Raw genomic sequence first — 24,276 nt, 5'->3', positions numbered from 1 at the left:
GTTTAGTTCCTCATACTCACAAAGCAAAGATAAACAAATTTAGACATTGCAAATAAAAGAATGAAAACACCTAAAAATGCTCCAACAATCCAACTTGAATGGCAAGCACGTCCAAGGGTCCTCCTTCTTCTCTTTGTTGCGGCACAAGTGTCTAGGATGTGTATGGATATATGGAAAGGTTAGGAATGTATTTAGGATTGGTGAATGTCTCAGCCAAGGGAAGGAAAATGTATTTGTGTTTGTGAAATGTGGGATTTATGGATGTATGGATGGAATGGAATGGAGCTCTTTTGATGGATCAAGATTGTTCTTAGGAAGGGGAATGGTGGATGTATTTATAGGCTAAGGAGAGGACCACTTCAATTCCTTGCATGTGTAGTTTGTATGGGTGTGTGATGTCCATGTTTCCCTTTACATTTGCACACACATGACCTCCATCATTTCAGCCACAAAACAAACACATTTTCTGTCATGTTTCTCCTTTACATTTACACACATGTTCTTCATCATTTCAGCCACAAATCAACCCATTTTCTACCCATGTGTGCGTCTTTCCTTTGCCCATGTGTGTGTGTTTCCTTTGCCCATGTGTGTGTGTTTTCCCTTTACATTTGCACACACATGTTCTTCATTATTTCAGCCAACAATCCACCCATTTCTGCCCATGCCAAGCCCTCCATGCTGTGCAGTTTGCATGTGTGTAGCTGTCCATGTTTCTCTTTTGCATGTGCCATGCCTTCTCTTTCTAGCTGTGCATTTCCACTTGCTCCAAAGCCAAATGAGTGCAATCATAACCCCATTTGCTGTTGAGTGTTGATGACAAAGCAAAACACCAAACAAGTGCCTTTACTTTCTCATTTTATTAGCCAAATCTGCTTAGCCCTTTTCTGAACCTTTCAGTGTTACAATGCCCATAACTTCTTCTAGAAAAATGATATTAACAATCCGTGAATTTCTCCAGAAAATAGACATCCGTAACTTTCCAAGCATATAAGGCTCATTTTCTCATTCATTCTGAGTTGTTCGTAACATGCTTCCAAAGTCAGCTAATCTGCACAGGCAGTTTTGACGAATTTGTTACTTAATATCTCACTTGTGCTACTTTTCTTTTCTTTGCTTGATAAATCACACAAAACACAAAAACATAGTAAATAGCTCAAAAATATAAGGAACTAACTAAGAAAAGACAAGTGAATTTTATGTAAAATAAATATAAATATGAGCTTATCACTGCCCTTGGCTTAAGCCAAGCCAAGCTGCCCAAGCAGTGGTCCCTGCCACGACATCTCCTCAGCCCATGCCGAGCCAACTCCTGGCCCCTGCCAGCCGACGTGCCACACCACCCCGACGATTGCCCCACAATAGCACTATCCAAGAAGAAGGCAAGAAAAATTAAATTTTTCTTAAATCGGCGCGGCACGGAGAAGACGAAGAAATCAACGAAAAACGGTCCTTTGCACGGGCAAGATGTAGAAGATTGCTAGAGGAAGGGGAACAAATATTCTCTAACTTTCTCTTTCTTGTGGGGTAGAATAAATTGCTCTCCAAAGTTGATTTAATAACCCACTTAAGGTGGACTTAAATAGGCTTTGAGAGAAGTTTATTTCCCTTTCTTAGAATGATCTAATTTCCAATTAAAGAGAGAATCAACATCAAAATAAGAAGCAATCCTACGTTTCCTGAAGCAAGAAGATCTCTACACCTGCTGCCACTTCCTACGAGCAGCCCAACAGGTGTAGGGGCATTTGTGGAGCCAAAAATAATCACAAGGCGACATGTGGATCTTTGGTTAGAAAATGACAAGAATACCCTTGAGGCAAATTGGGATTCCTACGCGCGAGTAGCGGAGAATCATCTTTCAACAAAATAAAAAATGCTCCAAAAGAGGTAACCAATTCAAAGTCTATCTCATCAAATCCCCTTTTGCAACCACCTACAAAATAATGTTAATTGGTTAATTAATGGATTAATTACCCAATTAATCCATTAAACATCAATTAAATTACCCAATTAATCACAAAATATATCTCATTCACCCTAAAAATAGGTAGTGGCCGGCCACCTCACATTCTTCTTAGTCTTTCTTACTTTTCCCCATTTTACTACCCCATTTATACAAATAGATAATTTTATAACCTCTCATTTACTTCTTTCATACTTAATTAGCCAATAAATTGGCTAATTAAGCCAAAATCATAACCACAAAGACCATCAAGGCCGGCCACACCAAGAGGAAAAATGGGTAAGCTTAATCCTATAAATAGGCACCTATTCTCACCAAAAAGTCATTCCAATTCTCTTACAAAAAATCACAAATACTCTAAACACTTTTTCTCTCTAAATTCTAACTTTGGCATCAGAGGTTCTTCGGCCAAAGCCCCCCTCCCATTCATCCTGAGCACGTGAGGCTTTTGGCCTTAACCTAAGGTGTTAATTGTTTTGTAGGAGCAATATTGTCCAAGATGAAGGAGGAGAAAATTCGCATCCACAAATTGGTTTCTTATATTGCGTGGAATGCAGATTGCAATAATGCAATATCTGCTTGCACATTTGTTAGTTTTTCTTGTTCTCTTTTGTTTGGTTAGTGTTAGATCTTGTGTTGTCGTGTATTAGAGGTTGTTTTTAGGTTCAGTTTTCATCCTAGTAGTAAATTGAATTTTTCAAGCCTTATATTTCCAGAAGTAAATTAGTGAACATCTGAGCTCTTTCTAGTTTGAACTCAGGTTTGAAAACATTGAAAACTCAGTATAACCTCTTTGTAGTACTAATTAAATTGTGTTACAAAATTGAAAACTCAATTTGGATTTATTTGTATTTTTATATTTTATGAAGTGTAACCTAACCTAAATAGTCTTACACAAGTAGTCTTACCACGATATAATAGATGGATACTACAAATTGAACAGAAAATTCTTAATAGCATACATAAATTGTTTAAAGTTACACATGCAAGAGTCTTGATTATAGAAAAATATGAAGTACGTACTGCATAAAACTGGAATGAGAGATTATGTAACTAAGAATATCTACTAATTGAAGCACTGTTGTGGAATCACGGAACCACTTAGCTGATTGCTTGGGGTAGCGCTTGTAATTGTCATCGAAATCAACGTAATAGAGTCCAACTTGCTGAGACAACCCTATACCCCATTCAAAGTCATCGAACAGAGCCCAGCAAAAGTATCCTTTGACATTTGCTCCATTCTTGCAATAAACAGGATAAGAAATTATTATACATTGAGTCAATTTTAATTGAATGGGGAAATGCATATAGGTAAGTGGATTGGTGTTTTGTTTCTCCTTTAATGAAATGCATATAGGTCAAGATGCTTTTATGGGGTTGGTGTGAGTGATATGCCACAGAATTAGGCATGTTAAAGGATATGTTTGTGTTTATGTTTCGAGGCCTACATAAGGTAGTTGCTGCCCAAGTCAATTGGCTCTAAGTACCGTATATATTTTTGTTTTCTTGTTGTTTAATTGAATAGGGAAATGCATATAGGTAAGTGGATTGGTTTTTTGTTTCTCCTTTACTGAAATGCGTATAGGTAAGTGGATTGCTTTTTGGTTTCTCCTTGAATGAAATGCATATAGGTAAGTGGATTGGTTTTTTGTTCCTCCTTTAACGAAATGCTTATAGGTCTAGATGCTTTTATGGTTTAATTGTCTGTTTTATGTTTAACGGTATATATATATGTGGTTCAAATACTTGATTTAGTTATGCGTGGGGTTGGTGTGAGTGATATGCCACATAATTTGGCATGTGACGGGATTTATGTATACTTACTAAACTTTTTTTCTAATTGTGCAGATGTCAAACCCTATTAGAAGTCATAACGTGGTGACGACTGCACCCCGTTCGCCTCCCCCGGCTCATCTGTCAGCTGCCACTGCTCCAACACAAATGGACCACTTGCCAGTTGGTCTCGGGGTCTCCCAGGCGTTGGCATCATCAGCCTCATCAGTGGCGCTACCTGTTAGCACCAGGCATGATCATTGCCGCCCTCACACGCCTGACACACCATAGGCATCCACTACTGATGCCTCAGGGTCACAACAAGGTAAATTTTAATAACGCCTTGCACGTTGATAACTGTTTTTTTTCCTATAGTGCCTTGGTGATTTCTCCTTATAGACTATTGTACGTGATATTGGATTGCCTAATGATGCTAGAAGGGTGGTTGTTATTTCTTTGTAGAGAACAACATGACTCTAAAAAAAATTGTTCAATTTTTCTGCTTAATTCTGAGTTTGACTAGTTTAATTTTGTTCAAAAATTTGAGCTCCAGCTGCTCTAAGTTCGATCTTTAGTTATTTAGGTAAGTAGAAGGAAAATGTGTAAAGCGGACATATCTTTGTGCTTTTCAAATGCATATGCTTCCTTGAATTGAAAGTAATTGTTGTTTACTTATGCAAATCGTGGAGTTGGATTATATTTACATTTTGTAATAGTGTATACAATGTTGGCAAAAGTACTAACCTTATAAGGAATACCAAATATGAAATATGATAAGAATTTGGTTAACTTAGTTTTGTAATTTTAGGTTCAGTTTGTTAAGTTATGTCATTTAAGGATTAAACAGTTATTATATATTGTTTATTGTTGTCATTATTCTGAACCTATTATTAAACAATTGTGATCATTCTGTTAGATACATATATTGTCTATGTTATTTTCAGGTTTTCGGGAAATGTTTTAATTATTGGGAGGTTATGCCGAAATTTTAGTAGGATTTGTTATTAGTTTTGGGTTAACGTTAATTTCATATTTCTTTGCATCCAAGAAAAACACCCGGGACCTTGTCGCCAGTTAAAGGAGGCGAAGATCACCCGAGTGACCAACGGACGCATCACTATTAGATACGACGAGCGGCATCAGGCTGCACGACATTGGTGACGTCGTTCGGACCTATTGCCCTATGCAATGGAAGTCTTGGAAGGTGATGCCAAACAAGGTGAGGACGAAAGGTGCACGTACAGTTGTAGGTAAGTATCCTACCTTTTAATTGTTTTTCCTTCAAATTTTATATATTTATATTACTTAATGTATGTAATTAATTTGTTACATTGCACATGAACTACAATTTTGAGGACATCAACGACGATATGTTGGCGTACCTCAACAGGCTTTTCTCTAAACGGTACAAGCAATGGAAGAGCGACCTGCACCAATATTTTAAGACGTTTGATGATCCGCACTCTTGAGGAGGGTTACCCGAATGAGTTTGAGGGTCGGGAGGATAATTGGGTATGGCTCTGCAATCATTTTCAAGAGCCCAGTTATGTGGTATTTTTCTATATTCAGTTTAAAATTATTATACTTTTCTTACTAATGTTTATTGATTTTTTTTATATTTCATTTAAATTTGAACTAATACGTTTATTTTTTGTATAACAGAAAAAGGTCAAAGCCAACAAGAGCAATAGGGACAAGAGACTCTTCTTCACCATTCCGGTTCGAGGCTCTTCTCATATAGGATGGAGGCGCGGCGGCGGGTAATAATAAAGTTTTTCATATTCAATTTTTAATATGTCATTAATATTTTATTTTTTTTCGTACTAACATTTTTCTTCTCTTGTTCTATTCAGGGGGGTTCAAAATTCCCGGACATCAATGTCTTTAGTGACGTTTATGTTCAACCCGAGGATGAGTTGGCTGAGTCCCTTCATGTAAGTATTCTTCAATTTTAATTATTTTCTTACGCATTCAAGTTTCATGGTTATTATATGAATGTTATAAGTAATATTTGATGTTCACAAACGACGATGATGAAAAAGACGCAGTTGGTTCTTCAAGAGTCCATCTCCCAGCTTCCTCCCAAGACTCATCTCGAGTCTGTGGATCCCCCAGAGGATGTGGGGTTTCAGATCCTTTTGGATCAGACTCTCGGGCGGAGGCCGAGGACATATTGTAGGGGGATGGGGAATGCCCGGTGGCGAGAACCTATAGCCTCTTCATCATCGCAGTCAAAGAGTCAGGTGATAGCTTTGACAGTAAAGGTGGCCGACCTTAGGACTGAGCTCGCCTCGTATAGGAGCCAGATGTCACAAATTGTACAGGCCTTCAGTCAGTCCGACATTCGTCTCCCGAATCTTCGTCCCCCTGTCGACCTCCGAGCCCCTCTAACCCGAGCATGGCCACACCTTTACCCCTTCGACCTTTGAGCCTAACGACAACCTCAAGACCTTCCAGTCGCCTCCGCATGATGACCACGTAGATTACGCCACATTATTTTCTTAGTTTTTTACTTCCTTACTTTTTAAACATTTTTCTTATACATAGTACATACATTTATATTAATTTAAATATATTATTTTTCTCTTCTTTACATTTTTTAATTGCAATTTAATTTTATTACCAAAAAAATGCAATTTATTTTTATTACAAAATTTATAAAAAAAACATAACGTAAAATTAAATTAAAAAAAATTATTTTTGCACGACGAAAACCTTCGTCTCACAAAACTCAAGTGACAAACTAGGTTTCGTTGTGCAATAATAAATTGTCATCGCACAAAGTTTAGAGAGACGAATAATAGTCGTCCCACGTATGTATCATGGTATTTTGTGCGACGAAAACATTCGTTCCTAAAAATTTTGTGCGACAAAGGGTAAACAGTCTCGCCTTGTTTTTGCAACCAATGATGTTTTTCATCACGCAAAGTCTTTCTTCCTGATCTTTGCGCGACGAAGTTTCTATCGCACTAAAGTTTGTGCGACGGAAATACACTTTGCGTGACCAACTTTGGTTCGTCACACAAATAGTAAAACGTAGTAGTGCTTAGAGCTAGGCTATTGAATGTGCACCAATTTAAAATAAGAAGGGAATAGTATTAAGCATAACATCACCTTACATGTTTTTATCTTTATTACAACCGGATATTTCTACTTTTAAGTTAGATTAAGGAGAGGGGGTAGGTTTTGAATCCAAAATGTAGCGGAATGAAGATGAAGGTTTTGAATCCACTAGAACAATCCAACTGTATTTCGGATTCAAAACCTACCCCTTCCACTTGCACATACTTATTGGGTATTTGAATCCACTAGATAAAACAATTCACCACTTGCACATCCCATATTTGCATAATATACAATTAATATAATAAGAAGCTAATTCTAACCTAATTAGTAGAATATATTAGAATAAAAGGATCGATCTTGTCATCATCAATGATTTTGGAATATGATTAATAAAAGAATTCATCCCTTAATTTTTGTTCTTGAGAGGGAATTGATCCTACATTCCAAATGTTTACTACTTTATTCTCAAAATCATTGTACATGCCCTAAATCCATTTTTCTAAGCCAAAGTTAGGCATAATCTAAGACTAGATAAGCACATCATTCTCTCTAGCTATTTGCTTTATTTATTTTGTTCTCTTTATAGAAAAATTCCTTCTCTATATATTTATACATCGCTATCTCACTAGAAGAAAATTTCCAATTGATATCTTAGCCAAACCTTAAGACACTCAGCTTTTAATAAACCCAAATACCCAATGAGTTTTTGTTGTATTATATACAAGTTTAATGGAGAATAAGTTCACGAGGGCATTTGTTGTATTTAAAGAGAAATTTTTCAATGTGTCCGGAACAAGACCCGATATACAAGTGTCATAATACAAGTGATTAGAAGGTTTTTTTTTTTCAAGTATCCAACATCTTGTATTATGATAATTGGTGTAACAGGTCATGTTCCTGACACACTAGAATATTTCACATATTTAAACTAATACTACTTAAATTAAGAAGGATAGTTATTTGCAATTTACTCACTTCAAGGGGAAGACCCCCCCCCCCCCTTTTTAAGATGTAAGCAAAGATTACATGGTACTCCATTCTCCTTTAGATTATATGCATCCAATCCAATTGCCTCTCCATTAAGAAAATTAAACGGATCTTCCACTCAAGCAACTTTGGAAGGATGTGTTTACACCGTTAAAGCGTCTTAATACATGGGCTAGGAGTTTATTAAATATATTAAGGGAATTTCGCATTTATGTTTCTTCCCATGCATTCGTAACTTTTTTTTTTATCTTTAGATCGAATAAACCGCAAGAGATTGAAATAAGAAGAAATTAGGTTATTATCCTTCTTTTTCCTACTTCATTAATTAAAACCTTATTCCTTTTCAATTTTTGATCAAGATCCTTGGGTATTAATAACATCATTAATTATTTCAATAATAAAATATTTTTTATTTTTAAATATATTCCTTTAATGTTAAAAATGTTACAATTAGTATATTTATATTTATGGCGAAATTTTTTTATCATATATTTTTATTTTTAGTTTGTACCCATTTTTAATTTGCAAACTTTTTTTTAATTTGCACTAATTTTCTTTTCAGTTTTAATTTGTACTCATATATTAATTTCTTTTTGTGCCCATATTTTTTAAAGTTTTATTTCTATTTGTGCCCATATGTTTACTGTCACATCCCAGCCCGGGCCCCCATCACATTCTGGGCTCGACTCCACTGTAGCACAATATTATTCGCTTTGGGCCCCAACCACGCCCTCACGGTTTTGTTTCTGGAAACTCAAACGAGAACTTCCCAATAGGTCACCCATCTTGGGATTGCTCTCGCGCGAACTCACTTAACTTCCGAATTCCTACGGAACCCGAAGCCAGTGAGCTCCCAAAAGGCCTCGTGCTAGGTAGAGATGGGAATATACATATAAGGCTTACAGGATCCACTCTCCTGGGCGATGTGGGATGTTACAATCCATCCCCCCAAGGGCCGGACGTCCTCATCAGCACACATCCGGCCAGGGATTGGCTCTGATACCAAATTGTCACATCCCGACCAGGGCCCCCACCACATCCGGGGCTCGACTTCACCGTAGCACGATATTATCTGCTTTGGGCCTTGACCACACCCTCACGGTTTTGTTTCTGGGAACTCACACGAGAACTTCCCAGTAGGTCACCCATCATGGGATTGTTCTCACACGAACTCGCTTAACTTCGGAATTCCTACGGAACCCGAAGCCAGTGAGCTCCCAAAAGGCCTCGTGCTAGATAAAGATGGGAATATACATATAAGGCTTACAGAATCCACTCTCCTGGGTGATGTGGGATGTTACATTTACCGTCACGTGACATTATATAATTAATCAATGATAGAAAAATTATATATGGTATATTTATGTTTTATGGCTAAACTTTGTATCATATATTTATATTTTTAATTTGTACCAACTTTTAATTTGCAACCTTTTTTTAAATTTGTAGTATTTTCTTTTTAATTTTTATTTGTACCTATGTATTAATTTCTTTTTGTGCCCATATATTTTAAAATTTCATTTGTACTCATAATTTTGTAATCTTTTATTTGTACCCTAATTTATTTATAATGTACTCATTCTTCTTTATCAATGTACCACTTTGTTATATGTGAAATGTACCCATTTTTTTGGTAAAATGTACGAATTTTTTTAACACTATGGATATATTCTTTTGCCATTTATTATTTCTTGTTGTTACTTAGTTTTTATCCATTTATTCAATCAAAATGTTTGAATTTTTTTATTGTAGCCGTTTCTAATACTATTATAATGAGGGATTTTAAATTTATAAGATTATAAATCTCATAAAATATCAAACAATTAATGTCAAAACTATACAGATATAAATATTAATAGTAATATAATGAGGTGTACAAAGTCAAGGGACTTTGATCAAACTTTGAATATCATTAAGGTTTTAGTCAAAGAGTGTTAGGGACTAGGGACCGCATCCAAAATATCCCTTGAAATAAAGAGAGATGTGTAGTATTAGAAAATGAAAATGAAACATATATATGATGGTAGGAGGTAAAATGATCAAAAATAATATAAGCCGAAAATTAAACCTAAAACTTCAAATGCAAAGAATAAAATGATCTTAACGACAACTACAATCCCCTTGCAATCCATACATAACCTTAGCACATGGATTCACGTGAATAATATGAGAGAATATATAAGCACAAGGTATTGCTCAATATATTACTATATATTTAGGAGAGAACCTACATCTCTTTAGTGATGGAGATAGGTCGTTGCTTCATTATTTTAGGCTGGTTCTATCTAGTATCCACACATTATTTTTACTTTTTATTCATCATCTGTCAATTTTTATCATTTGGTATTATTCAATTCATTCAATCAGATGATCAAAAATTAAGAAGACGCATAAAAGGTAAAAATGAGTTTGTGGATAGCATAACTCTTCTTTTAGAGAAGAGGTTACATTTAAAGGATGATATAAAAATATCTTGCTTAGTTAAATCGAGAGCTTAAAGATTGGCTTTTCTTGAGAGATAATCACAGAGGCTTGTTGCATGACGCAAGTAAGAGAGTTTTCCTTACTTTATGGAGACTTACACTTACCGATGATATAGAGAGCTAGGTTAAAGCGGAGCAACCATGCATGATGAAAAAAGCTGGTCGGGGCTATAGAAATGTTCCCTAAAAATTAATTGGAATTTCTGGAAAGAAAGGAAAATGGTTTGAAGAAAAATATGGCTTTCAGCTGATGTGGCATGTTGCAAACCTCAGGGAATGAATAGAATGGGGGGTTTAGATTTACGAGGATCATTGATGTCTGAGGTGGGAAATTTCTCTGTGTACGTCATGATCTTGATGCATTGAGTTCCATTTGGTTGCTTTGATTACATCTTTGCAATTTTCTCTAAAAACAGAAAAGGATGGTCATGATAGCATTAGGTTCCGTTCGGTAACGTTTACGAATCAATTAAAAAAAACAAAACAAAACTCTTTTGTAAAACGAAAACGACTAATAAGATTATTCTAAAATATTTCTAGAATGATCAAGTGCATATATGGTCCAAACTCATGAGATTGAGAGGAATTTCAAGAAACAGAGATGTGACAAATTTGGAACCGAATTGGGCAGAGTTCGTTGTCATGAGAAGAGAAATACTGGGTTTGGTCGGGTTGGGGGGTCTGTTTCAGAGGACCAGTGGAAGGAAGAAACAAAATCTAACTAGGGCATGATCACGGCACTGCGGGAAAAGAGAATGTGTATCCTAAAGGCCAGCATGATATATGCATATATATCTCACACCATCTCTATTGGTTTGGTTGGGTTGGACTGGGATTCTGCTGGAATCCATCACTGCCTAGCTTTTCGGAAATTTCCAAGTTTCCAAGTTGTTGGGTTACTCCCCTAAACCTAAGACAAATAACCCTAAACCCTAAACCTAAGACAAATAACCCTAGCTAAGTACCTAGCCAAAATAGAAGATGCCAAAAACTGTAGGGGTGTCTTTTTGTACTTGTTCATATATCTAGAATGCTAACCTTGTATATACACTGTTCTAAAAATCCCCACCTAGGCGCTAGGTAGTTGGCCACCATCCCGATTAATGCCTAGGCATTTGAAAATTAAGAAATGGTGCCTAGACCTTCTTAGGCGCCCGCCTAGACCACCTAGGCACCTGCCTGCCCACACCCGCCTAGGTTGCGACTGACTTAAACAGAAAATAGATAACTTTCATTTTGCATTTTATTTTTTTCAATACTTAAATGAATACACATTGTATGCATGTTCTTCATGCTTTCATTACGTTCCAATACTTCCTAATATATATGTCATTCTATTTTGTAGTTTATAATGAAAGTATATACATTTTAAGTATAAACAAACACTTATTTACACGAAATATAATAGATTTACTTAAATTTGTCTAGTCCGCCTAGGCGCCCGCCTAACTATCTAGGCACTAGGCCCCAGCTCACCGTCTGACTAGCGCCTAGCGTTTTTTAAAACCTTGCTTATATATCAACTTCTCAACATGAATTGTGTTTATTGTAACAAAAATAGAATAGAGATGGAACTATCATTGGGAACATGTACGTACATACTATGTATGACCTCTTATATACTTTTTTTTCGTCTCCTTTTTTCTTTAGTGATACTATCGTCCCGTTTTTGCTACAGTAAAACTGAATTCCTACTAAGAAGAGGCTCGTCTAACACACAATGCTAACCTAGTAATAATTTCGCTTAACTTTGCTTGCAATGCATCAAGATCGTAAATATAAGGACTTTATTTAATGTTTTTCAATAAAATAACATAAAACTTGGAGGCAAATTAATGAGGCAAGTAGTCAACAGTTAGGCAGATAAGTGTACTGCATGCATTGGGGGCTGGGGGGATTCGTATTGGTCATCTTTCTACAGAAAGTGAATTACCATGGTACTCCCAAATATCCCTCTCTCCAACAACTAGAATTTAGTATCCTTTTGCATTTTGTCCCATCCTTCACAGCTCATATCTTTGCCACGACCATTCACATATTTGGAAAAAGACACAATGCCTTGAGCATCTCAAATTCTTCCCCTTAAAGAAGTTTTAATCCATGGTCATCCAACTCCAATATATTGAAACCGAGAGACACTTCCCTCTATTATTCTATCTGAGGTGATATTTCCAATACGTATATAAAATCAAACCTTTCAAGTATATGGATGTGACAATTCAGTTCAACTATAAATATATACTCTTATTGTATTGTCTATAATAACATTAGTTAGATGTTTATCTTGTTAGACTATGAATTGACCGATCAATATGCAATAATCCAAATTACCAATCAAGTACACAAATTTGACGTCTTTGAAAATGGAATATAAGTGTCACAAAGTGATTTTGATACCTAAATTCAAAATATTCCACTTAAAGATATATGAGGTAGCTTACATAGCCAAGTGAATATAACACCATGCGTGAACTCTCCCTCAAAACCCATCAACATCCAATCGCGTTTAGCCGATCCCCGTACAAAATAAGAAGCTTTTAGTTTAAATACAAAATTCAAAAGAATTTTAAGCTAGAATACCGTATTTTTAGTTTATGTACTAGTTGAAAAGTCAAACTAAATTTGCTAGTGAAATTGACAATATTGTCCAACCCTATCATCATAAGGCCATAGCCATTATCCTCCTCAATGAATTGTGACAAATATGTATGCATAAGACTTTTTTAGAAGAAAAAAATTTTGACCTTGGGCGAAAAAAATTTTGACTACGGTAATCTCTTAGGGCGTAGAGTCTAGTTCTCAGAAATCTGAGATATACACCCCAAGCCCTAAGCTCCTCCTAAGAACATTATAAACCCTAAACACAAAATGATGCAACTTCTAAAACCCTAAACTCTCAAAATCAACTCCGGACTCTAAGGGGCCTTATAAAATTCTAAAAGAAATAAGCTCTTGATGATAAGATGGTAATCTTCCATGTCTTTTATTTAGTTATAGGTTCCTTTTCTTTTTTGTAACATAAGGTGGTAGATCAACCCAAAACTAACTCAAACAGTTCGAGTCCTGGAGACTTCGATCATATAATCAAATAAATAAGCTCCAATCCATTTAGGTGGATTCTCAAAATAATAATACCCAAGATTCTTATTATAACTCAAATTAGCAAGGCCGTCCGGAACAATGTTCTTAAAACATATGTTTAACTTGGTAGTTAATACAAATATTGATATCTCCATGTGTTTATGCCCACAAAGCCAAAATGTTCAAATCATGATCATTTTCTATTATATCGGTATAGCTTGCTAATAAGCTTTCTCGAGAATAAGTCTCCATCCTAATATTTTTCCACAAGCAAAACAAAGATTCCCAATGTGGGGTTAAAAGCCTTAGGGAGGAAAAAAATTGAAGAAAAAAAACACAAGGATTCTCCTATCGGATATATGAAATGCCCACACTTAGATAAGTGGTTGCTACTGGTCCATGGCTGCATGTCCCAAACACCATGATCCTTATTGTATCTTACAAAGACCCCCCCACAATCAAGTGGAACCCACCTTACCCTACTATACCCACATCCAAACATGCCCATAATTTCATCTCTCCAAAATTTAACCTCAGGACACTTCATTTTACCTATAAATACACATACTCTACATCCCAAACCCATACAAACAACACATTCTCACTCCACCCTACGAGCTTTTGCCTACTTAGTTGTTTAACCTTCTCATCACCAAACATGTCTGGGGTTTGGGTTTTCAAGAATGGCGTCGTCCGGTTGGTGGACGGGGCGGATTCCTTGCAAGGCTCCAACGCCCGGCCGCGTAAGGTGCTCGTCCACACTCCAACTGACGAGGTTATCAGCTCTTACGCCGTGCTTGAACGCAAGCTGTCCACGCTCGGTTGGGAGCGATACTACGACGATCCGGACCTTCTTCAGTTCCACAAACGATCCACGGTCCATCTCATCTCTCTCCCCAAAGATTTCAACAAGTTCAAGTCCATGCACATGTATGACATCGTTGTTAAAAACCGTAATGTGTTTGAAGTGAGGGACACGTAGTCCTTGGACTAGTTTGTGCAGCGTGCTGGAAGTGTTTGTGATGACTTTGATTCTGTGTTTATTTGTGTGCGTTTGTATGTTTCTGCAGGGTTGGGGTTTACTTTTGATTTTTGGTTTGGTTTGGTTAGGGTTTAGGGAAAGCTAATTAATTAAAGTAGTCAAAGGGTTGGTTTGGTGATTGACTGTTGGATAATACTCTGACAGTTTGTATAAATTGTTATCATTGTGCAATAAAAATTGGGTCTTGACTGTTGTGCTGTGTTCTTTGTTCCACACCCCCCCCCCCCTCTTGTTTCCTTGGGAGAAAAAAGAGACGGCAGTTTCACTCCCTTTATTTATAAACCCTTACCAAAAAGATAGGTGAATTTCAGTAATGTTTTTGGAGAGTTAGAGTCCACAGAAGATGCTTTGGCATCGCTTGGTCACTCCCTGCAATCTCCGATCGCGTTTGCATGCATGGAATCAATTTTTTTGGTCTCCCTTGATCGTTCTGGCTGTGGTTACAGCAGGAGCTTGTAGATTAAGAGCATTTATTCTTGTATATGAAGTCATAGGTTTAATTCCTCCTTCCCATAATATTATAATATTGTTTGTACATAACAGAGCTAGATTAATCCAAAATGTTCGAAATAACTATATGTTTCACTAATATCTTGCGGGTGAAAAAGATTGATCTAAAAGGTTGGAAGTGATGTGGAATTTGATTTGGCATATATATGAAGCATTCTTGGCTTTGATGGATGCCTTGTTGACTGGACTAAGAGAGGAAAGAGCAACGACTACTCGCTTAATTTGCTTTGTATTCTTTCATGGTCTTTAAGATGCGTCGAAGATCCTTTATTTATTCGGGAAATACAACGAGACATTTATATTAAGTAATGAGTCAGTTATAATACTTTAGTTAAAATTCGTAATGACAAGAAATAAATTTAACTTACAAATAAATAAAAATATAATATTAAATAATATATATGTCACAAGTTTTGTACATAGACATGGAGTGTTTTATGATGAAAATTTTTTTTGGTGACTGAATATAAATTTTATCAACTTTTTATTTACGACTATTGCGGTTCATCATGAATTCATGAAAGGCCAAAATCATATGGGCATACGAAAAAGTGGATTACCTCAGGCCAACCATTTGCTTTGCTTATCAACAACGTAGTGCCGCCACGTGTTTATACAAGTGGCAGGGGCAATCCACTCAGTAAACTGCATGCAAAATGCCGAAATTACCCTGTACAAATAGAACAAGTGAAGGCAAATTTTAGGGTTTTCATAGGCCCAAAAGTGGAATAACAAAGCCAGGCATGCATAAGAGCAAATCCACCCCTAAGGACTTTGTGCCAGCACCCAGCGCATTTATCCACTCAAGTGAACAGTAATAGACTCCATTGAACAGTAATAGGCCAAAGCATCTCCACCCCTAACAAAAAATAGCCTAGTCCATTTTATTAAAATATTATTTTTTTATTATAAAATAATAGTTTTATTTTTAATTTCTGAATTTATAAAAAAATAAAATAATAATAATAATAATATCTAAAATTTATTAAAAAGTTTCTGTATTTTTTAAAAGTGAATTCTTAATTTTTTGGGGGAAAAAACGTGGACCGTTGATCTGTGATCGGACGGTCCAGTTTAAAAGTGAAATTCAAATTTTTTTTACCGTTGAAAATCCAACGGTCTAGAATAACTAGCCGTTGGAAATCCAACGGCTGCAAGTGGGCCACGTCGCCTAGCCCCGGGTTGTGGTCTGAGTGCGCCTGCGCGCGGGCCCCGCCACCTGATTTCTTGTCTCCTACTCGCACCCACGCGAGCGTGAAGGCCACGCGCCAGTGCAAAAAAACAAACAGGCCAGTCTCTTGGTCAGTCAAAAATGGGCTGGGCTAGAGACTGGCATGGGCTGGGTGCCAGTCAATTGGGTCGGCTGGAGCAAATTCACTGGGTCCTGGCCTATTTTTTCGGCTGGGTCCTGGGCAAATTCCACTGGGGTGGAATTGCTCTAAATAGCCAGCAACTGGCATAATTTGGGTGATACAAAAACAAGACTTTTCTTGAAATATCTTATCTGGATATAGCAAAATCAACTTTGACTCAAAATGGAAATTTTGCCAAATATGGAATATACCTGTCGAGTACCACAAAAATTGTTTTGGGAGTATTGACTTGGTAGCAACTATTTAAGAACGAGTAAAAATTTCTATTTAAAATTCTTCGTATTTGAATTATAGAGATTTATGCTTATGATTAGAATCGTTCGTGAATCATTCTGTAAATGTCAAAAAAAAAAATTGAAACTAAAGTCGTTTAATAAATCTATTGTAGCCACTGGCGGAGCCAAGTACAAGGCTCCCCTAGAAATAATAATTTACAATTTCCTATTTACATAGGAGAAAATTTTGTGTGAAGCTCAACGCTCCACTGGACAATGTCTAATGGCACTACAACTCAATCAAAATTTAACATATGGTAAAATTTAACTACAATTTCCTATTTACATAAAAAAATAATAAAAAAAATAAAATAAAAAAACCGAAAAAATATTATTTCCATAATTAAAACTACAATAAAACAATAATAACACCCCACCCCAGGCTTCCTCCACCGGAAAAGCCTCAATTGCAAGTCTAAAGGTGGGAAAGAACTCTAATATGGTTGATCAGTTTCCTAAGTAATGGATGTTTGTTGCTTTCATCCCGTTCTTCCAGTTTATGCATTAAATTTCCCTTGTCTTCAAAGAATTGAAATCCTATCACTTCATATTATCTGTCAATGATTAACTGGAATCGTATAGACTTTGGTGATGAACCATTTTCTGCAAACACAAAAATCTGTCTTTTATTTTTCAAAAAATTGTGCTAACCATGACAGAAAAATCTAAGGGGAAAATATAAAGCTTATTCCCTCAAAGTTTTGTCAAACGATACCGAAGTCGGCGCCGACAAGGGATGGGTGAATTCTCAAGTGGAGGGTGACATCAAATCAGATCAGTCGATTTACAATTGTAATGATAATGGTTGTATTTATCTTTGTAATATATTTCCAGTTTTTATGTAATTATGAAAGCTTTAAAAGGTCAACTATGACAAAGTATAGTTAATTTTTACGAAGTGTGAAATTTTGATTAAGTCGTAGTGCTGTTGGGTATTGAACAATGGTACGTAGACCGTCACCCCAAGTTTTTGTCATAGCGTATGGAGAGTTTTGATTCTTTTAGCTTAAAAATTTTAGTGTCTTCGAGACATCCGATAAAATTGGAATGATACAGAGCTTAAAAATATTAATTTTTTGAGCTATTTTATGATTTTTAATTGTCATATTCCACTTAGCAAATGAAAATTTTAAATCTTAAGGCTACTTTTAAGAAAAGGGAAATTTTATTTAAACCCATTTAATCTCTTTTTACACCTAACTTAAAATTTCAAATGTTAATTATATATGTTACCCTATTGCATAATTACTATTAAGTACAAAATGAAATTAATCATAAAACTCAAATTTATCAATAAATCCAAGATCCTATTGCATGTTTGTTTATCGAAGATCGCTTTCTGGGTTTACGAGAACGAAATAAACAATCACAATGGATAGGGTTCTCCATTGAGTTTGAGAACCCATATCCGAAAAACGAAATAAACAATCACAATGGTTTCTGGGCATTTTCCAATTCAACCATTTCAACGGATAGGGTTCTCCATTGAGTTTGAGAACCCTATTGCATGTTTTTTATCGAAGATCGCTTTCTGGGTTTACAAGATCAGAGACAGTAGTGGAAAACCCATATCCCAAAAACGAAATAAACAATCACAATGGTTTCTGGGCATTTTCCAATTCAACCATTTCAATACAAAAACAACAAAAAGGCCTCTCAAACTTAGGTCTAAACGCATCGAATTTAGCTTCTAAAACCAAAGACTCCAAGGCCTTGTGGTTGAGTTTGGAATTTGAGTATCCCGATATCATAGTCGTCCAGGAAACAACGTTTCTCTCAAGCATTTCGTCGAACAGTTCCTGCTCTTCTTCCAAGAGAGCAAATTTAACGTATATGTTAATGAAAACGTTGATTAAGAAGGTCTTGGGCTGGTACCCATTTGAGAAAACGTGCTTGTGGACGAGCTTACCCTGCTGAACAGCTCGCCGAGCCAAGCAGCACTTGACGAGCTCGGAGTAGAAGACGAAGTCGGCCCAAAGTCCGCGCCTTTGCATGGCTTCCATTGCAACATTGCCCTTACCTTGGCTCCGCTACTGCTCCCAGGAACAAGACCCTGCATCTCTTTCTGCAAGAACCTCAGCCTGTCTTCTTCTTCGATTTCAATTTTCCATCTGTTGAATCGGGACTTAAAAATCTAATGGGTGTAAAAATAAATCTACATAATGAATTGGGTTTATGGGGTTATTTTAGGTATTAAATTTGGGTTTAAAGAGATAATAATAATTTAGTTAAAAATCAAATGGGTGCAAAGAGTAATTTGGGTGTATAAATAGGTTAAATGGGTTTAAATAAAATTTCCCTTAAGAAAAATAAGAGCTAATAAATGTTAAATAAACTCATCATTTTAACCAATGTTATAATTTAATAGTAATAAATTAAAACTTCCATACTACAAATGGTTCTTTATTTTATTCATTGAAAGTTTTGAAGGCTAGAAGCCCTAGAAAACGTAGTATAAATTTCTTACTTCATATTATTAGGTTTACTATTATATAATTTTATGTAGGCAATAGAAGATTAAAAATTTGATTTCGTAGTAATAATTTTAGCTTAACCCACCAACCGAATAATTCCTAGCTACGCAATTGATTGTAGCAAAAACATAGATTGTTTGTAATGCTTTTATCAATTTTGTTCATCTTTTTAATACAATTCGTTGACTAAATGATCTTAGTTTTAATAGATTTTTCTACAGAGGTAATTTTTATAGAATTGTAGATAATATGAATGGTTTTGAGCATAAATACGAAATTCTATAAATTGATAATAAGCAAATTTAAGTTGGAACTCTTACTCATCCCTTGAGTAGCCAAATATTATTCGAGACATGACAAAAATGTAAGTATAAGTGTTATTACGTTGAATTTCTTTTGGGCATCATATTGTTATTTATTCAACCTGCATATAGGTGAAGCACTCGCTCAAACTTTGATCAAGACAATGACATTGGAAAGCAAGTATGCATTGACAGTTCAAGCAACATGCATATCTAAATAGTTTCCCTAGAAATATGGTGCACATGCACGAATGAATCCAAAGATTTTGGAGTCACCATCAAGCTGCCATGCATGGAGCATGCCTAAGCAACATGTGCTATAAAGAAAGGTACTGGAGGAAAGAGATCTCCTGATAAGTATCCTAAAACCAAAGGACTGAGGCAGTAAAACCTCATGAGGATAAGACTAAAAGTGAATATATTATGTCTATATGCCCCTCCCTTGTTTCATTGAGTGGTCAGTTCCTTCAAATCAATGGCCTCTCAACAATTCCAAGGGCAATAATAATTGAACAAAACTAACCAACTGAGAACAAGGATCGGTGTGTGTGTGTGTATGTGTGTGTGTACACAAATGTATATATAAGATGGAGTAGAGCCAGCATTATTGGAGCTCTTTATCTCTGTTTTTACACTATATATATAGATCCACAATTAATAATTATCCACAATTGATGGAACAAGAGAGATCCTATTTGTCTTTTATGATTTGATAGGCAATATCAGAGTTTTTGTCATGTCAATGTCTTGCAAACCAATTTTATATGAATCGTCAAATAGTTATTTCCATGAATTTACAGAGTTATATGTAACTCCAACTCCAACTCCAACTCCAACTGGGGACGACGTATTGGGATTGAATATATTCATTGAAATTCAACTTTAAAACCCTAATTAAGAACCAAATATAGGTATTTATATCTAAAGAAATCCTATTAGGTAATTATGGTATCGACAAATCATTACTGATATCGGTCAATTCTACTGACGATTTTGATCCTAAATAAATCAAACGGAAATGTGCCCCCATTTAGTGTTTTCTTTTGTTACTTTGGAAGGTTGTTAAATACTTTTTATCGGATATTAGTAAACATTCAACAATAATTTACACTAAAAAGATAAAGAATAGTGTGAATTCAAGACACAACAAAGTGAAGAGGAATACTCTAATAACCAATCAATTCATCACTTATAAAGAAAGTTGAATACTAAGGATCCCGTGATCATGATTATTCATCGTACATCGTACTGTTAGAAATTATTTTAAATTTTAAAATACATAGTACCTAACAAAAACTGACCGCACGATGTACGATAAACAGTCACGATCATGGGATAGGATCCCTAGAAAAAGATCCTTCGAGGATCCTTTTCCAAAATGTTGGATTCACGTCTTCAAAATTATATTAAATTGCTCTTAGGTTTAAGTGCTAAGTACATTTAAACATTGATCTTTGATTAGCCTTCGGGCGAGTTCAACTAGAAAATCTCTGAGATGGAATGAGGATCCTCTCCGGATCCTCTAATCGTGTCCGTTCATTGTACATCTTACGGTCATAAATCATTTTAAATACTTTTATTTTAATTAAATATGAATAGTACTTAACGAAAACTGATCGTACGATGTACAATAAATGGACAAGATTTGAAGATCCCTAGGATCCTCATAAAGAGGGTCTGGAGAGAATCCTCCTGATCTTAGATGTGCCATGGTTGACTGAGGAAAAGTCAATTCTACTCAACAAAAATTGAGGTTTTTGCTATGACTCACTTTCACTACCACAAATTTCAAAAAAAAGATTATATTCACATATTCCAAATTACTTCCCTCACATCTTTTTATTTTTTTAATATTTTTTGACACACTACTAACACTTGATAAAAAAAATTAAAAAAATTTAAAACGTGCGAATGAAATAATTTGAAGTGTGTGAATATAATCGTTTTTTGAAAAAACAGAAAAGAAAATAACTCCTTGATTGGTGAGCCAAACATGATTAAATGAGGTAATATTAAGATACACAAATATTGATACAAATTCTATAATGTTCTAGAGGAACCTAAAGCCCAATCCACCAAGGAGGAACCCTAGCTAGCTCTAATTTCTAGAAATGCATCATTCCTGGATCCCTTCCACCTAATTCTCCTCATCAAATAATCCGAGCCCTTAAAATTTGATCCAACGGCTAAAGTTATTATAACTTTAGAGCAAGCTCCTATTTTTAGCCTTTGGATCAAATTTCAAGGGTCCGGATTATTTGATGAGGAGGATTAGGTGGAAGGGATCTGAATAGGATCCATTTCCCTATTTTCCAATTGATTGGGATGACTATTGTGGACGATGTATAAGCTTCAGTTTAATTAGTCTAAGCCCGCCCTTCATAGTATTATAATTTTTTTGTTCTTTTCCAAAGTTCTTCTTCTACGCTTGCCTTATTTTTTTTTTTTTTAACAAACAATATTATTACACTAAGGGGGAGGAGTGGAATTAGCCTCACAATGGGCTAGCAAGTAAAGTGATTCAAATTCACCTTTGGCAAGAATCGAATCCAAGAACTCTCATTTATAAGTGAAGAGGAACACTACTAGACCGTAGTACTAAGTGACACCTATCTTAATTTCATGGGACTAGTTTTTCTTTCATGGAACTAGTTGGCCTTGGACTCTCATGCATAGATCTAGAAATTTTTTACACGACCTATTAATACGACACAAAAATGACATGAAAATAACGGGTTTTGAGTCAATATAATAACTAATCGGGACATTATCGGGTTACACAATAAGAACAAGTTTACACATAGGTAACTCGTGGATAACCTGTTTCGACATGTTAAGAAAAAAGTACTTTTTTTAGATGAAGTATGATATTCATTGAATAATGAAATACGTACAAAATCGAGGATATGGTGCTAACAGGGCCTCAATAAAAACCTTGCCGAGGCTTTCAACCCTATCACCATGAGAGCATCACCTTCCACCTCCACATGTTCTATACCCCAGTTTCGAGAAAACACAACTGCTGCCCGTGCAGCAGCAACCTCTGCATGCATCGCCGATCGACCCTAGTCTCCCAAACCACCATTGCAGCCATGAAATCTCCTACTGAGTTTCTTACCACAATCCCTATACATCCATACGAACCATTCTCATCCCAAGCAGCATCAGAGTTACACTTTATCCAACCAAAAACTGGTGTTGCCATTTTTGAACTTTTAAACTTAAAAAAAAAATTACTATAAATTACAATACCCATAGTGCATATATTGTATATTAAATATGTATTATTGTATTGTTATTCCATATAAGTTAAAACACATTAAGTTTTTATTTATTTATTTTTATTATGAGAGTTTCTTGTTATTATTACTAGAAGAAATTTTACTTGACATGTTATCTAAAATTCAAATCAACTAGTATAGTACAGGCAAAAGACAACTTTCAATTTTAAAGTTAACGACATAACAAAGATTTTTACTCTCTCTCTCTCTCTCTCTCTCTCTCTCTCTCTCTCATACTCATAAATGTTTTATCCTCTTAAAACTGAGATTAAATATATATATATATATATATCAAAGTCGGCCCTAAGATTTTAGGGGCCATGTACGAAAGTGAATTAGAGGCCCTCAAATTGCGAATTGTTTTTTTTCAATTTTTAGTTTTGCTTTCTATAAATTCTAATAGCACAAACAAATATAACAAATCAACTGACAAAAAGGTGATTTATTTTTTTTCTTAATTACTTAAAGGTTCAGCAACTTAGTACTACAATCTAGTGGTATTCATCTTCACTTATAAATGAGAGGTCTTAGGTTCGATTCTCGCCAAAGACGAGTTTGAACCACATCATTGCTAGCCCATTGTGAGGCTAAGCCCACCCCCTTCCCCTTAGCGTAAATAATATCGTTGGTTCAAAAAAAAAATCTTAAAGGTCCTAGAATTTTTATTTTAGTTTTGTGGAATTTTTATATTATTTTTATGGAAGTTTATGCATTTAATAATAATAAAGTAAAAAATGATGGAGGCAAAGCCTCAAACCCATTCCCAAACAAATACAGAGAAAAATAAGTACTACTTGTGCTAACAGTTGATTTTATAATTTTTTACACATATTGGTATATATACGTATATTCATGTAAAATTGAAAAATCTGGGGCCCTTCCGATTTGGAGGCCCTGTACCGTGACACCACTTGCACACCCTCAGGGCTGGTCCTGATGTATATAACACATGAAAAATTAAAAATATCAAACACATTAAAAAATTATAACAATTAATTACAAGTGCGAAAAAAAATGTGAAAAAATATGCAGGCGCTCGTGATCGAATTGATAGGTACATCTTCATTTGAATTTTTAAAACCATACAAACCGTCATGAATAGTATTTTTAAGGGAGTTCAAAATAAATAAAAAATAAAAATCATTAATGTACAACTATGAAAAATGTAAATGAATATATAAGCGCTTAAGATTGCATCATCTATGCTTAGAGATGATTATATCTTCGCTTATATTTTTAAAACCCTCCAACCTCATGAATAGTGTTTTTTATTTGAGTGCGAAATTAATAAAATTCATAATAATTATTGTAGAAATGTGAAAAATGTAAAACAAAAAAAAAAATCCAACACCATAATCCATAAACCTTAGATTCAAATTTAACCGTCGATTGTTTTTGTGATTATAGGGGCGGATTTCAGAGTTGAGTCATTCACGAAAGTTGTAAAGTTCGTCATTACGAGCGTTTATATAACTATATATTTTTTATTTTTCGCACTCCTACATAACTAAAAAACTATTAAAAAAAACTTATTTAAAAAATAACCATAGGATTTAGTCTCACTTATGTGAGATTAAATCGTTACTGTTGGATTCTATCTCACATATTTATCAATTTAAAATATATTTTCTTTAACGGGTAAGGGTAATGGCTCAGGTCATATTAC

General features: G+C 35.2%; 1 protein-coding gene and 1 long non-coding RNA gene across 2 annotated transcripts; one reads left to right on the top strand and one right to left on the bottom strand.

Annotated features, from left to right (window-relative positions):
• Nucleotides 1-13,829: 13,829 nt before the first annotated feature.
• On the top strand, nucleotides 13,830-14,587 carry LOC103403764 (flowering-promoting factor 1-like protein 3). Its single transcript, XM_029096418.2, has one exon. The coding sequence runs from the start codon at nucleotides 14,012-14,014 to the stop codon at nucleotides 14,333-14,335; it is 324 nt and encodes a 107-aa protein (XP_028952251.1). The 5' UTR covers nucleotides 13,830-14,011; the 3' UTR covers nucleotides 14,336-14,587.
• A 3,387-nt stretch (nucleotides 14,588-17,974) lies between these two features.
• LOC139192821 (uncharacterized) lies at nucleotides 17,975-18,710 on the bottom strand. Its single transcript, XR_011577243.1, has 2 exons — nucleotides 18,463-18,710; nucleotides 17,975-18,352 (listed from the first exon to the last, which is right to left on the bottom strand). It is a non-coding gene; the product is annotated as an uncharacterized lncRNA (long non-coding RNA).
• Nucleotides 18,711-24,276: the final 5,566 nt, after the last annotated feature.

This window comes from Malus domestica, chromosome 16 (assembly GCF_042453785.1).
Source record: "Malus domestica chromosome 16, GDT2T_hap1".
Taxonomy (NCBI): Eukaryota; Viridiplantae; Streptophyta; class Magnoliopsida; order Rosales; family Rosaceae; genus Malus; species Malus domestica.
Note: the sequence above shows the minus strand (reverse complement) of the source record. Positions and strands in the feature narration are given on the sequence as shown.

Excerpts from the sequence above, each read along its gene's own strand:
- LOC103403764 (XM_029096418.2), top strand. The coding sequence starts at position 14,012 with ATGTCTGGGGTTTGGGTTTTCAAGAATGGCGTCGTCCGGTTGGTGGAC.